Source organism: Passer montanus, unplaced genomic scaffold (genome assembly GCF_014805655.1).
Source record: "Passer montanus isolate IOZ18808 unplaced genomic scaffold, ASM1480565v1 scaffold19, whole genome shotgun sequence".
In the NCBI taxonomy this organism is placed as follows: Eukaryota; Metazoa; Chordata; class Aves; order Passeriformes; family Passeridae; genus Passer; species Passer montanus.
Window position 1 is genome coordinate 4,477,505 of NW_024366480.1, and position 13,865 is coordinate 4,491,369.

Here is a 13,865-nt window from a genome sequence, read left to right on the forward strand (position 1 = left end):
AAAGCATGGTATCTTCCTTCTCATCTTGTTTTATTCAGTGGAGAGTGTGTGTGTGTGTTTTTGGAATAATATGAGATTCGATTTTGAGATAGCTTGGCCTAGCTTGATATTCAAAAGATAGGACATAAAGAAGAGTGCTTTGCTCCTAACTGGTGTGCTGAAAAACTAGAAGACAAAACAATTCCTATGTTTTTTGTCTTTGGAGATTTTCTTTCTGTTCACAGTCAGCCTCCCAAAGAAAAACAGCTCCTGGCATCTGTGAACTAGACAACACTGACAGAGTTACATTTTTCTAGCTGTTGCAGTAGAGCAGTTTGAAGCTGCAAATGCCTGACAGTTGCATTTACCTGACCCCATGCCTGGTGTTGTTCTCAGGTTCCCAGAGATAAAAGGCTGTTGTCTGTTAACAAAGTGAGTGATAATCAAGAAGACCAAGATAAAAGGTATAGTATTATTCAAAATCATACACCCAGCTACTGAAAGTGTTGATCAGTTATGAACTCTGAGAGCCTGAGGGGTTTATGGTTTTCTTTCAAAAGTTAAAAGAATGAAGGCTGTTTTGGGAAGCACATTTTACTCCTTTTTACTTTCAATTGATTAGAAAAAATGGATAGTATTCTCAAACATGCAGTTTGGGAGGTAGCTGAGAGTTTCACTCCTTGTTTGTGTTTGGTGGTGTTTTGCTGCTGCTGAGATTACTAAAATCAGATTATCTTGACAGTTGGCTATTGGCTGTTTTTCTTTATTTTCTTGTTGTAGGGCAAAAAGTGAGTAGTTTGGTCTCAGTAATCTCATTTATAGAGTCGTATTTAACATAATTTAGGATCTGCCCAGCAAATAAAGTAACTCTTAAAATCATTTGCTTAGAATGTTTTTCTCACTCCTCTCAGATTTCAGCTTTTCTCTGTAGGCTAAAAGTTACTTGAGTCACAGGACGCTGCTTCCCACTATTAAGAGCTGTAGAAAAGAAAGAGTGTATATTTTTGTAGAAACAAAGGAGTTTTTACATACTGGAAGGTATCCCCATATAAAATTATGACTGAGATGAGCTATGCAAGGTTTATTTCAATGTAGCTAATTTGTGACAGCCTTAGATGGTCTCCACTAGCTGTTCGTAAGGTGATTGTTTCAATAGGCAATAGTATAAACTTACTGTTTCAAAATAGGATATGAAATGTTTTTTGGACAGTTTTTCTTCTACAAACACCAGAGAAATTCCTGATGTTTGGTTCCTAAATTGAGTGTAATTGACAAATCTGGCCTTCAGTGGAAAGCCAAGAGAGAGGAACTGGGCACTGGGTAGTGTCAGAGCATTTCTCCTGGGTTGAAAACAAAGCAATGTTACACCTACTAAAAGTTCTATGAGTTAACAATTTTATGTCAGTGTAACTACTATCAGCAATCAGATTGCTTTCAACAGCAACTGTGGGTAGATGTGGGAATGCTGCTGAGGTTACCTTGCAGCCGCTATAGTTACTGATCTACTCTGCTACAATGGAATTCCTGCGCTTGCTCTTTTAGAACAGCATTGCTACCAGAGTTAAGCAAACAGCAGTGGCCTGTCAGCAGTCTGAAAGAGCATGCCATCTGCATATGAATTTTGCTGTTGATATTCTGCCTATTTTATGTGCAAAATATCTACTGCGAGTAATCAATGCCCTGCCTTATTCTTGATTCTTATTTTGTGTCTAATGCTGTTGTACTGCTGGATTGATTTTGCATCCAAATTATAAGCTAAGGCAAAAGCAACCCTAAAGACCCAGAATTTATTGTAACAAATAAAATCAAATGTATTACCTTTCCCCATTTGTTAAAGAGCTCTGCACCTCTCTGCTTGTCTCACAATTTCTTTTGCCTAGTATTTGTTAATGTATTACTTCTTATGGCAGTGGCTTATCAGAATTGAAAAATCTTCTTCCTTGACATCTAAGACCATTAAGCTATTTAAGGAGGAGATTTCCTCTATCAGGACAGTTCATAATATTTTTTGGTTTTGTCTCACAGAAATTGTCTTAATACCACGGAAGCTCAGAATAACTTAAGTGGGGGAGAGAACCGTGTGCAAGTCCTGAAGACAGTGCCAGTTAACCTTTCCTTGAACCAGGATCCTTTGGAGTCATCCAAAAGGGAATACAACACAAATGTGTCTGGGAGCTCAACACCCATCACAGGGTCTGCAGTGACTGTGGTTAAAGCAGAAGAATTCACCCCTGTTTTTATGACCCCACAAACACACTATGCAAGAGGAGAAAATGAGGAGCACCGAGGTGTTATCTTTGAACCATATGAAGTGTCCAACATTGCTCCCCACACAAATTATCTTAAAGATGATCAGCGCAGTACTCCTGACAGCACCTACAGCGACACCTTCAAAGATGGAGGAACAGAAGTAAGTTTTTCACCTCAAATTAGCATCTAAGAATGCAATAAAAAGCTGTAAACAAGATAAGGATATTTGAGCTTGTAAACAAGATAAGGAGATTTGAACTGTCCACAAGAGCCATTAGAAGAATAGTGATGCTTGTTTCAACAAATTAATTTCTACTCCTTGCTGTGTTTCCATTAGTCTGTACTCTGATGAAAGGGGAGCATCATGAGGCATTTCAGAAGACAATTTTAAAGATGGTTATTGAAAATTCTGAGAATAATAAATACTGATTTTTTTTTGTCTTTGGGGATATTGTGTGAAGTAGAAGATAGTTGTTATTCTGAAAGAAAATTTATTTACCATTAACAAGATCTGCCTTCAGAATAGTAAGAAATAGCCACATTGTAACGGGGAAATTCTAGATGTTCTTTTGAAAATGCAAATGAGTAGCAACAGCCTCTGCTGCTGGATAAACCCAAGTAATTTGTTCAGAAGCTGTTTGTTGCACTAAGCTCTATTCTGCAACACAAGCAAGTGAGAAAAAGTAGCAAAATTAGACTAATAGAGGGAACAGAGAATTTAACAGGCAAGGAACAACTGCGTGTATATGTACAGGAACGAGGAGAAAAAAAGGCAAGGAGAGCTCCTTCTAACTATTTTACAGCTATGTTACAGTCAAAGTAATTTTACAGTCAGCTAAAATATGGTGAGTACCCTCTGGCTGCTTTTGCCTGCTACAGAATAAGGCAAACAAGCTGGAATCATAGAAAGGTAAAGACAATTTAAAGCTGACAGTACCTCTGCAAATAATTAGAGATATTAGATGGTAAAACTCCCCTAGGGTTTTTCTCCTCCCAACTCTATAAAATAGTAAACATAACAAAAGTACAAGGCAAGCTACATTAAGGCTGAACTGTCCTGATTTAGTATGTGAGAAATTTACTGTGTGTTTGTGTATTATAGAAAAGTACATTGTCTCCATGAGCGACACAGATCCAGGATGTCTGGAGGTGAAATCCGTTTTCAGATATAGAACATGTGTAGGTCAACTAAATGAGTAAATAATGAAGAAATCTAGCTTCCTGTTGTAAAATCAGTAGGATCAAACCTTGGATTAGAAACACTGCTCTGCATTATCAAATAATATTAGTTTGGCAGTTTTTATGTGTTAACTGGTAAATGGCTCTTATGGTACCATATTCATGGCTTTCCCTCGAGTGCTGTAGCAAAGTGATTCCATTCTATTGGTTTGTTCTGGGACATGCTGCTGAGAGGTTCCCAAACAGTCCATCTGCCCTGTGCAGAGAGCTGTCAAACATGCAAACTTGTTAAATTTGGACGTAAAAGGGAACTTTACATCTGTACCTTGGCTTTGCATCCCAAAGTCTGTGTTATAGTAACTTTGTTACATGTTTTTGTAATATATTGTTACATGTTTTTAAAATGATTGGTTAGTAACAGGGTGCAGTACTTGCCATGTAGGATTTCTGTGCAGTCTGTGGAGACAGAACCAGTTCAAATCCGCTTGCCAAAAGTGGGTGGAGTAGTTTTCTAAGTGCACTCACTCCTCTCCATCTTCACCTCTCCTAATAATTCTACAAAGGACACTGGACAATTAACTTTATGCCCCTAGCCGTAGTTGTTAGGGGAGATGTGTGCTACTGTTTTGGTGGCCTTCTAGCCCCAAGTGTTCACTTGCACGTGGCATGGGAGCAGTCAGAGCTTTGCCACCTGGCTGCAGCCTCACTCAGCACTGAGCCTGTCCCTTTGTTTTTCTCAGCTGCCCAAACCCCAGGATGTGCTTAGCCTGGCTGTGCTCTGACTGCTCCTCCAGCCACTGTTGTGTAGGCACAGCTGGATGGAGCAGGTGTGGGGAAACCATAAGGTAAAATGTCAAAACATACCAAAAGAAACTTAGGCAAAGTTAGTGTTTAGAAATGGGAAGGCAGTTGTTCTTACTAGTTTTCACAAGTGCTTGCAAAGTATTTCCTAAATACTGGTGAGAATGACTGGATTTGGATTTGTTCTAATACTTAATTTTCAAACACATTATACATACAAATTTAGGAATGGTTTCAAAGCATTTATGAAATGACTTAGTTGTGTTGTACTGAAGGAGTGCTGAGTTTTTATAGATCCTTGTGGACACTGGTCAGTCACTTGCTGTGTTCTTTGGTAACAGTTTTAACAATTACAAATATGCTGTTCTCATCTCTTTAATTTTTATTTTTGTTTAACTGTGCTTAGTTTGTTGGTTCTTTATAGTATAAACAAATTTATAGTCATTCTTTAAAGTTAGGTAAGTAAATTGTATGTTTTTTACAATGTCAATCTCTAACCTTCATATAAAATGTGACTATCTTATTAATATCCATTCCAATCTTTAGGTATTTTGAGTTTTAAATGGTTGATAGTTTCTTCTGAGTTATCTTTAAATAAACATAGCTGCACTTTTGTTGGTATTTGCAGTTTGATTTTATCAAACAGTATTTAATTGGTCTTATTTTTCAGAAGTATCGGAGTGTGTCAGTGGGGGCTGAAGAATATATTTATGAACAAACAAGGTATGGCATAAGTTTTGCAGTGGGTTGACTGGCATCAGGCAGGAATGTATTGAGGAGTAGCTGCCTGTGTCCACTTCCCACCCTTCCTTTCTCCCCCCTGGGGTACCTGCAGGGCTCCCTTGATGCTGCCAAGCATCATTCTGCCCTTACTCTCCTGCTCATGTTAGCTCTTGGATCTGGCCAGTTTATATCTTATCTGTTACCTTCCCTCAGCATTGCTTTAAACTCATAATTCCTCTGAAGCTCCCTGCCCAAGATATGCAAGATGAAAGCTGTTGAGAAGTTGGTTCCCCAGATAAAGCATATAGCTTTGACAACCAGATCATGAAAAATCTTTTCAGGATGGCAGAATGCACAAGTCAAATGTCCAGGACAGTTCAAAAGCTTCAAGAAAAAGCTTCAAAAATTAAAGTTTGAAAAGAATATTGTTCCGCCTAAGCACAGAAGAATGTGCATGTAGCATGGGCAAACACTGCAGAGTCCCTTTGTCTAGGAAAGACTGTAATCACTAAAGATTTTAAACTGATGCTTTATTTCATACTTGTGAATGGTTCTGTTTATATCTGAGAGTTTACTCTCACTTTAGACTCAGGAACATGCCTACATAGTTTTTGTGGATTAGGCATATGGCTCTGAGTGTGCTGAAGGTTCCTTACAGCTTGATATTTTTCTGAAGAATGTTAAAACAATCATTAACTGCAGTGAGCTCAGAACTGAATCATTATATAGACAGAAGATATGAAACTGATATTTAGCAAAGGCTGCTCACTTACGATACTGAATATCTGTAAAATTGAATCCTGAAGCATTGGTATTGTTAACAATTCTCACACATTTAAGTCTTTCATGCTACGGCCCAGGTTACATTAAGAATGAAACCTGTGAATGCATATTAAGAAAACTCCCAGGAAAGATGTATTTAGTTTACTTGGAAGTGGAAGGCTCAAAAATGAAAATTTCAGATTGAAAAAAGAAGTGGTGAATATGCAAGTAACTGGAAGCTTGCTAGAAAATCTGTTAGTGACTACACAGGGGTTTAGTTAAGACTCATGGTGAGGTTCATAATGGTATTATAATAATTGAGTGACTGCAATAAGCTTTAAGAGTGAGAGTAATTCTCCTGCTATAGGACATGCTTTGCTTGCCAACTGGAAACAAGAAGAAAATTCTGAAATGGTACTACACAGAGGCTCCAAAATTGGCCAAGTGCATTGGATAGTTAAAATATCTTTTGTTTTCCCTTTATTTCTATATTGCTATGGCAGTACTATGATGCTCTAGAGTATTTGCTTGAATTAGAAAGTTAGGGATACACTGTTGTTTTGGACCAACGTATTCCTCCTATTGATTCTGCTCTGGCACTGCTTAAATACTTTGCTGAGTCAGAACCTTTGTGAAAATGCTTCCACTGTATCTTCAGTTCACCAGGACTTTGCATTAAGGTTCCTGTGCAGTTTGAATTTTTTTTTTTTTTACAAAATCAACATTATTTTAATGTAAGAGAATGTGAGAAGCTGCAGGCATAATTTTTATTGGATTATTGTTCAAGCCCATTATTGGAGGTGGTGGCTGAAGGGGTTCAGTGAGAATTGTTTCCAGCTAACAGTTCACTAGTTAATGGAGCCTTAACTTTTCATGGTTTGAGAAGTGCTTTGAAGTTGGAAAGTTCTTCTGTGAAGGAGGGTCTTTTTAAGATCTAAAATTTCAACACAAGAGCTAACTGTTTTTCCCTGACATTTTTCTAAAGGGAGGTTGCTTGATTGAAGATAAAGCCAAACGTAGGCACTTCATTCAGTGTGACTAATTTTGAAAAGAAAGCTTATAAAAACCTTGATTTGCTGTTGTCTTAAACAAATGAACTTACTGTCCATTCTCTTAGTATTCCTTCTTTGAACTGTGCTGAAAGTAGCAGTTGGACTTTCCATTCTCTGTGTCCATCTTTTGTAACATGTTTTATTCTGGTTGGGCTTTTAAAAAACTATTTATTTATTTATCTTTCTGCAACTTTCTTCGGAGTTTAAATGTCTGTGGAGTTGATGATGATTTCCTGCAAATCATACTGAATCCCCTCTTGGTAATCGACACTCTCATTGTGAGGTACACAGTCTCATAATTCATAATGGTTCCTTTCAGAGATAGTACAGATCTAGCCTTTGATCCAAGAAACTTACAGTCCAGGTAGTTTTACGCTTGATTGCGGGATCTGATGAAGTCAAAAAAAGAAAATTGCAATTTTAAATTGCCATGTGACAGTTTCCTGGAATTTTGTTGTTACCATCTTAGGCTTTATTCAATGCAATAATTACATAATAAAAGAGAAAAGGGGAAAGTGATATGGATTTTGTGGGTGTTTCTCTCCTTGTCTTTTCAGCAGCACTTTTCAGTATACGCTAGAAGCTACCAAGTCTCTGCGTCAAAAGCAAGGGGAAGGACCCATGACCTACTTGAACAAGGGACAGTTCTATGCCATCACCCTGAGTGAGACCGGTGACAACAAATGCTTCCGGCATCCCATCAGCAAAGTCAGGGTATAGTCCCATTTCTTTCCTAGGTGGGAATGTAGCTCTGCAGATAGATACAGTTGTGGTTGATTGGCTTTTAATTTAAGTTTTTTCTCACTGGAGCACTTAATCAGCTGCTTTGCAGTGCATTTCAGAGAAAACATGAAGAGTTGGATCCATCCTTTGTGACATAAATTTTAAATAATTTTCATTTTATAAGTGTGAGCTTTCACTTGACATTCACCCAGAAGTGTAACAAAATGAATTGTTTGCATCTTAGATTCTATGCATAGAACTGTAGCTGGTGTATTCAGCAACATCTACCTGGTGAATGGGCCTCCTGATTTCCTTGGTAATGTTTTTGAGTTCATAAATCCTAACCCAGTAACCTTGGAATGAACAATGAGCCCTGTAAATTTTACCCTGAAGCTGGCAGTGCTGCATATGTATGAGGCTGCAAAAATGTTTCCATCCGAATACATGAAGCTCTCTAAAAATGTTGTGACTTTAGTCAAAGAAACCAATGAAAGTCAATGTGAGCAGTGAAGCAGACAACAACCTATATGTTTCTATCATACGTGAAATTTAGAGAGACTCTTCCTAAACAGAGGCAGTGATTTGGAAACCTGAATTAGCAGTTAATTTTTAGCCTGGTTTCCTTAGGACATTAAGCTGTTGGCTGAATCCAATATAAGACATCTCTGTTGCTGAACAATTTCTTTCCCTCCACCCATTCCTTCCCATTTTGTGGTTCCAGCTGTAGCGCTTATAGAGCTGAAACAGGAGGCAGGAGGTCACTGGTCTGACTGAAAACCAGTCCTCATGTACCTGGTTCGGTGCACTGCCACATGAGTTTTGAAGCTGTGGAAGCAGAAGGGTGGAAGTTATAAAGGAGAGGTGAGATTGCATCCTGCTGGAGGATGTAATTGACAGAAGATTGTGAAACTGTGTGCAACTTTCACAATCATGTTCTTTTTGTCAGGGCTCTCCTCAAGTGACTGTTGAATTTATTGTCAATTCCATCCAAAGCTAACAGAGGGGCAAGAGGTTTTGAAGGTATTAAACCTCTACAACTTCCCTGTAAGTGGTTCATAAAAACATTAGTGGTGTCCTTGGTGGAAAAGCTAGGCTGCATGGCCAGTTCTGGTTAGGGCATCACTGGCCAGCCACACACACCTGGTGCCCACCCAGTACATACAGGCACAACCCAGGACTCCTCCACGGTGTGTACTGCCTCATGCCCATGGAGAGGAAGATCTGGTGACGGGTTCACCTTTTATAGGTGGAATGCACAAGGTCACAGAGTGCGTGAAGGGTTGTGGAGGGACCAGATGATGAATCAATTGTAATCTACCTCCCTGGCTTATAAAGCAGCTTGATAGTGATTTTTTTTTGTGCTTAGTGTTTCGGGGTGAAAATAAAACAGAACATTTAAAAGTGAAGATTTTTTTCCTCTGGTTTATTTTCACTTGATTTTAATTGGTATGATTATTCTTCCATTGTTTTGTATTGTTTTGCTTGCCTACAGCAGGGCTTATTCAAAAAGCCTATATTGCTTGTGTAAAATTTTGCATAAAAATTCAATCTGTTTCCTTTGAATCACAATTTAACAAAGCAAATTCAGAACGTGAATTGAAAACCTCAGCAAAAATCCATAAACAGTTACATTGAATTTGTCATTAAACACATATATATACAAGAGTCCTGCTCCCAAAAAGTGTATTTATGTATACTAAATTGAAAATGTATTACCTTTAGCCAGTGAAGGTGACTTTTTAAAACGAAGAATATGATTAATTTTTATTTGGACTGTCAATAACATAATCCTGGGCCTTGCATTATTTTACAGCTACTTTTTTTTTGTCCTGAGTCTTTAAGTACACTGTAGTACTGGACCACTTAAAACCCAGTCTTCTACAACCAAAGTACTGTGAGAGTGGTTGGATCAGAATTAGAGGCATATGGAGATTTTAATTTTTGTGTTCCTGACTATTAATTATTTTAACTAATGTGGCTCTGGTGTTGTTTTTCATAGAGTGTGGTCATGGTTGTTTTCAGTGAGGATAAGAACAGAGATGAGCAGCTGAAATATTGGAAGTACTGGCATTCCCGGCAGCACACAGCTAAACAGAGAGTCCTTGACATTGGTGAGTGTAAGAACATCTCCAGATGTTTCAGGGAAGATTTCAGATATGGAAAGCCCTGGTGCCTTGCACAGGAATGTGGTGGAATATATTGGCAATGGCTTCTTGGCTTGTACCAGAGGTTTTAGCAATGGCTCATTCCTGCTAGGACTATGGGGTCTATGGAGCTGGGTAGGGACCATGCAGAAAGAATGGTTCTCAGTATTTGCACAGAAGAGCTGCCCCTTGCATGTGTATTTAGTGGTGTACCTCCTTCTGGGAAATCAAGGTCTGCACCTCCTCCTCAGGTGTGGCAGAGTATCTGTTCCCTTTATTTTTTCAAAGGGCGATCCAGTCTTTGATCCTGCAACAGTTATGTTAGCCAATTGATGTGGAATTGCAGCCTGAGAGTGCAGATGTCATCATTGTGGTGACTGCAAAGGAGCGTGCAGGATTCCTACACCCCTAGGGTTTGAGTCTTGTCAGTGTCAGCACTGAGGGAGAGGCACACTGGTGTGCTATCCTGAGAGACCTGTTTGCCGTTCATCCCATCTAAAGTATTTACTAGCCCATTCCAGCCCCAGCTGTCCTATCTGCGCGCTCGGGAGATTTTAGCAGAGGAAGAACACGTACTTGCTGCCAAGGAGCCCGAAATTGTAGGCAGTGGCAGTGTCTAGACATCAAGCGTTTCTCCCCTCCCACGTGCAGTTTACACATGCACCCATCTGCACGGATTCCAGGCAAAGGAGTCGGCAAGACCAAAGCAGACAAAGTCGATCTTGTTTTGACCGCCTGAGGGAACCAAACCATTGAATGGCAGGAATGAGAGGGGGCAGAGAGGGGGGCTAAACCAAGGCAGGGTTACTTGCAGAGAACATTGGGACGATTCAGGGGGCGATTGAACTGGGTGGTCAGGGAATCTGTCCCCTCGTGGTGGTAATCACTGTGCTGCCTGTAGATTTTCAAATGCTCCAGTTTCCACTGAGGCCTGGTGTTACTTAAGGTCAAGTGTATTTTGTCCAAGCAGCTCTTCCAGAATGTCCTCTCTGCCTCTTATCATCATTATTCTTGTCTGAACTGTTTCATTAACTTCATTCTTTTTCCCCTTGCACCCATTTTCTCTTCTTGCCCATTCAGGTACCTAACTCAGTAAAACTACTACCCCAGAACAAATTACTTTTGTCATGACACCTTAAAAGAAGAAATAGGCCACGTCACATCTCTTTCTGAAGGCTGCTTGGGTTTTTTTTGTGCTAGTCCCTACAAGCTTGTGGTAGTAGTGCTCATACCTTTGAAAAGTATGTGCTGAGCAGCTCGCTCCACTCTAGTGCCAGCACCCTCTGACTCCACTGCAACTTGTGGTGTCCTGGCACATTCATTTCAGTTGCCTTACCCCAACAAGTTAACTTATGGTACATATTCTGAAAAATAGTGCTCTGCAAAATAAGTGCTGTGCATGAGCTGCGTGTTTACCTGTGTTAGAGTGAATGTCTTTTGATTTTCCATTAGTTTGAGGTGAAATAGCTCTGCGCTGACTTTTGAGGCACTTTTGAATACTGAGGTGTGTATTTTTTATTTGCACTGCAAACATGAGCAAAGCACAGTGTAGTAAGACTTACTGATATAGCCCTTTTTGTCAGATATAAGAGCTGTAAGAGCATGGTTCACCTCAGTTTTCAGAAAAAAAAAAGACCTAATGTTCCTCAGTAGAGTTTTCTTGAGAACTGAAATATAGCGTTAGCTCTTACAAGTATGGTATTTCTGAAGTACATTACATTTTCTTTGGCATGGCTAACTGGCTAATTAGGCCAGAATGGCTCCCAAGTATCAAGCTGCATTTATAAAAATCTTCTAATTTTATCATCAAATGATCTAACTGAGCAACTTAATCCAAATTTGAAGTTGGGCCTGCTTGAATCAGATAATCTCCAGGGGTCCCTTCCATGCAAAATTATTTTGAATGACTCTATGAAGATTTCCCTTTACGTTAAAAAGTCAGATCCCTGAAGGGATCCTCTAAATACTTGGAGTTAATGTCCAGGACCTGTGTAGTAAAAAAAGAAAATTAAGTGTCCAAAACTCTTCATGACCTCTTCCATAGACGTTGCTCTTATTTTAATTTGATGTTTGTAGCATGTTTAACATCTGTGAATCCTTTCTAATTGTTTATAAATGCACTTTTAATCTAGAGCATGATGTGGTCCTTAGCAGGCAGAGGATCAAATTAATTTGGGGTGCTCCAATTCCAGCTGTTGAGATCTCAGATGGACAGGGGAACTATGCTTGTGCTGCTTTCCATTGTGGCAGGGATCTGTCTGTCTGCTTTCTGGCCTGCAGTTATATTCTGGACATCAGAGGAAATAGTGCCTTGCTCCTTCACTCCAGACACACAGGGGTCACTGCTTTAATTTGTTTTGTGTACTGGCTGGTGCACCTCCTGGGAGGAAGGATGCTTCAGTGGATTAGGTGCAGTGACAGGTCTGAAGATGTGTTGATATTAATAAAGATAAGCATGTACTTACATGTATTCAAGTCCTTAGTGCTTGAGGAATAAACCTGAAGGTTTTACACTTATTAAGCAAGAAAGTAAGATATTTTTCAAAATTTAGGCTATGTACTGTAATGGATTTTTCTGAAGAAGGAGTAAGGTGCATGTTTACTTTTTGTAGGAGGAATAAGGGGGGCAGGGGGAAAACAGCTTTATTTTCACAGTGCTGTGACACTGGATCACTAACTTTTTCTTTTAAAATAATTTAGAATAAAGAATACAATACTTAATTACAGTGGATATTGATTATTTAAAATAAGTAAAATAATTTGACATACTAGAACAGGTTCAAATACAAAGAGTAGGTGTGCAAGCTTTGTGCTCCATAGAAACTTGCTCTTGTTTTTTTCAGGATAGTTTGTATTCTTTATGTGCACAATACAAAAGTATGCAATGACATGTAATGCATGATTAATGTTTAACATTAAAAATTTGCCATTGTTTAATATGCAATTTATGTAACAAAAGAGGAAATAATTCCTGTGCAGCCATTTTTTGCTTATTGAACATGCTGATTTTCTCTTTCGGGTAACTCACAGCAGGAGAAGAGGAAAAGTTGTAGTCACTCTAACAGCTTTCAGATATTCTGAGGTGTAAATGGTTTCTTAATCAACTGAGGATCCTTCTTTATTTGCCTGTAAATTAAGGGGAATAGGATGCACTTCTCCTTTTTAACAGTGTCATATAGACACTTATGAGATTTGTGTATAGCAATTAAAGGAGAGGCATGTGTTGAGAGAAGGGAAGGGTTGGTGGAATGTGAGGTTCTGACAGCCTTTTAAGACAAGAAAACAGGTGTCTTTACCAGACATCTTGTTCATGTCTTTCCAAAGTGCACCTACACAGCACGCCCATATGCAGCAGTCAGTTGCATGAGGCACTTTCTGGTGAATCATAAATTTAAGAGGTGGGTGGATGTGTGCACATGCATATTAAACTACTTATGTGTCTTCTAGTTCCTCTCATTTGCATCCCCACACTGAATTTAGATAGTGAAGCCAATGACTTCAGCTGAAAAGGAGATCTGCGTTCAAGGTGGGAATGAAAGCCTGCCTGCCCTCTCAAACACTTTGTTAATTTGCTACATCACCAAATATCTCGTGCTGTTCCTATGGTCTAAAGTGATTCTTTTTTACTGTATCCAAAATCATTCATGTATCCCAGGAACACAAATTTATTTGCCCAGTGAGATGCCAGCATTCTTGTGTTTCAAATGAGAGAAAAGTATACTGATTGCCAGTCTCAAACATGAAATAATTCTTTTTTTGTAACGTTTTTTGTTATAAATTATTCTAAAGCAGTTTTTATTTAGAAAGTATTTTTTAGAGACCAACAGTTTAGGCAAGGGGAATGAATATTGGAGTAATTTGTGTGTCGAACAAAATACAAAAACATCCTCTTTCTGTAACTGGTTACAAAGCTAAGAATCGGCATGTTTCTGAAGCACAGATTTGGGCAAAATTTAGATCCGGAGTGTAATCTCAGCCCTCTGGCACTGAGTCCAATTATAACCCTCGGGGAATTCTTAGGAAATGTTTGTCCCAGAGAGAGTTATTCCATTAGTGTGAACGATTTGGAAGTTCCTTTAATCAAGCAGCTATTACCAGGTATCTCTCTTAATCTCAAAAGGAATAAGTCATCAAAAGGAATAAAAGGTGTTAAACTGTCAGCAAAGTGAGGAAAAAGCAGTGCTCGTTCCTCTTTTCAATTATAAAGAGGACTGGGAGTTGTCTGTTTTACATAGTTTTCCAGCCTTACTGT

At 38.9% G+C, this 13,865-nt stretch overlaps 1 protein-coding gene across 6 annotated transcripts in view; it reads left to right on the top strand.

Moving 5' to 3' along the window:
* The window catches only part of GRHL2 (grainyhead like transcription factor 2), a 63,560-nt gene that overhangs the window by 15,411 nt on the left and 34,284 nt on the right, over positions 1 to 13,865 (top strand). For 5 of the 6 annotated variants that reach the window (XM_039706311.1, XM_039706308.1, XM_039706307.1 and 2 more), the window contains exons 3-7: positions 376 to 443; positions 2,005 to 2,389; positions 4,880 to 4,932; positions 7,304 to 7,460; positions 9,469 to 9,580. In XM_039706311.1, the coding sequence (XP_039562245.1) occupies positions 376 to 443; positions 2,005 to 2,389; positions 4,880 to 4,932; positions 7,304 to 7,460; positions 9,469 to 9,580 (775 nt within the window). The remainder of the gene's footprint in view (positions 1 to 375; positions 444 to 2,004; positions 2,390 to 4,879; positions 4,933 to 7,303; positions 7,461 to 9,468; positions 9,581 to 13,865) is intronic. The other variant, XM_039706309.1, reaches the window with a different exon arrangement.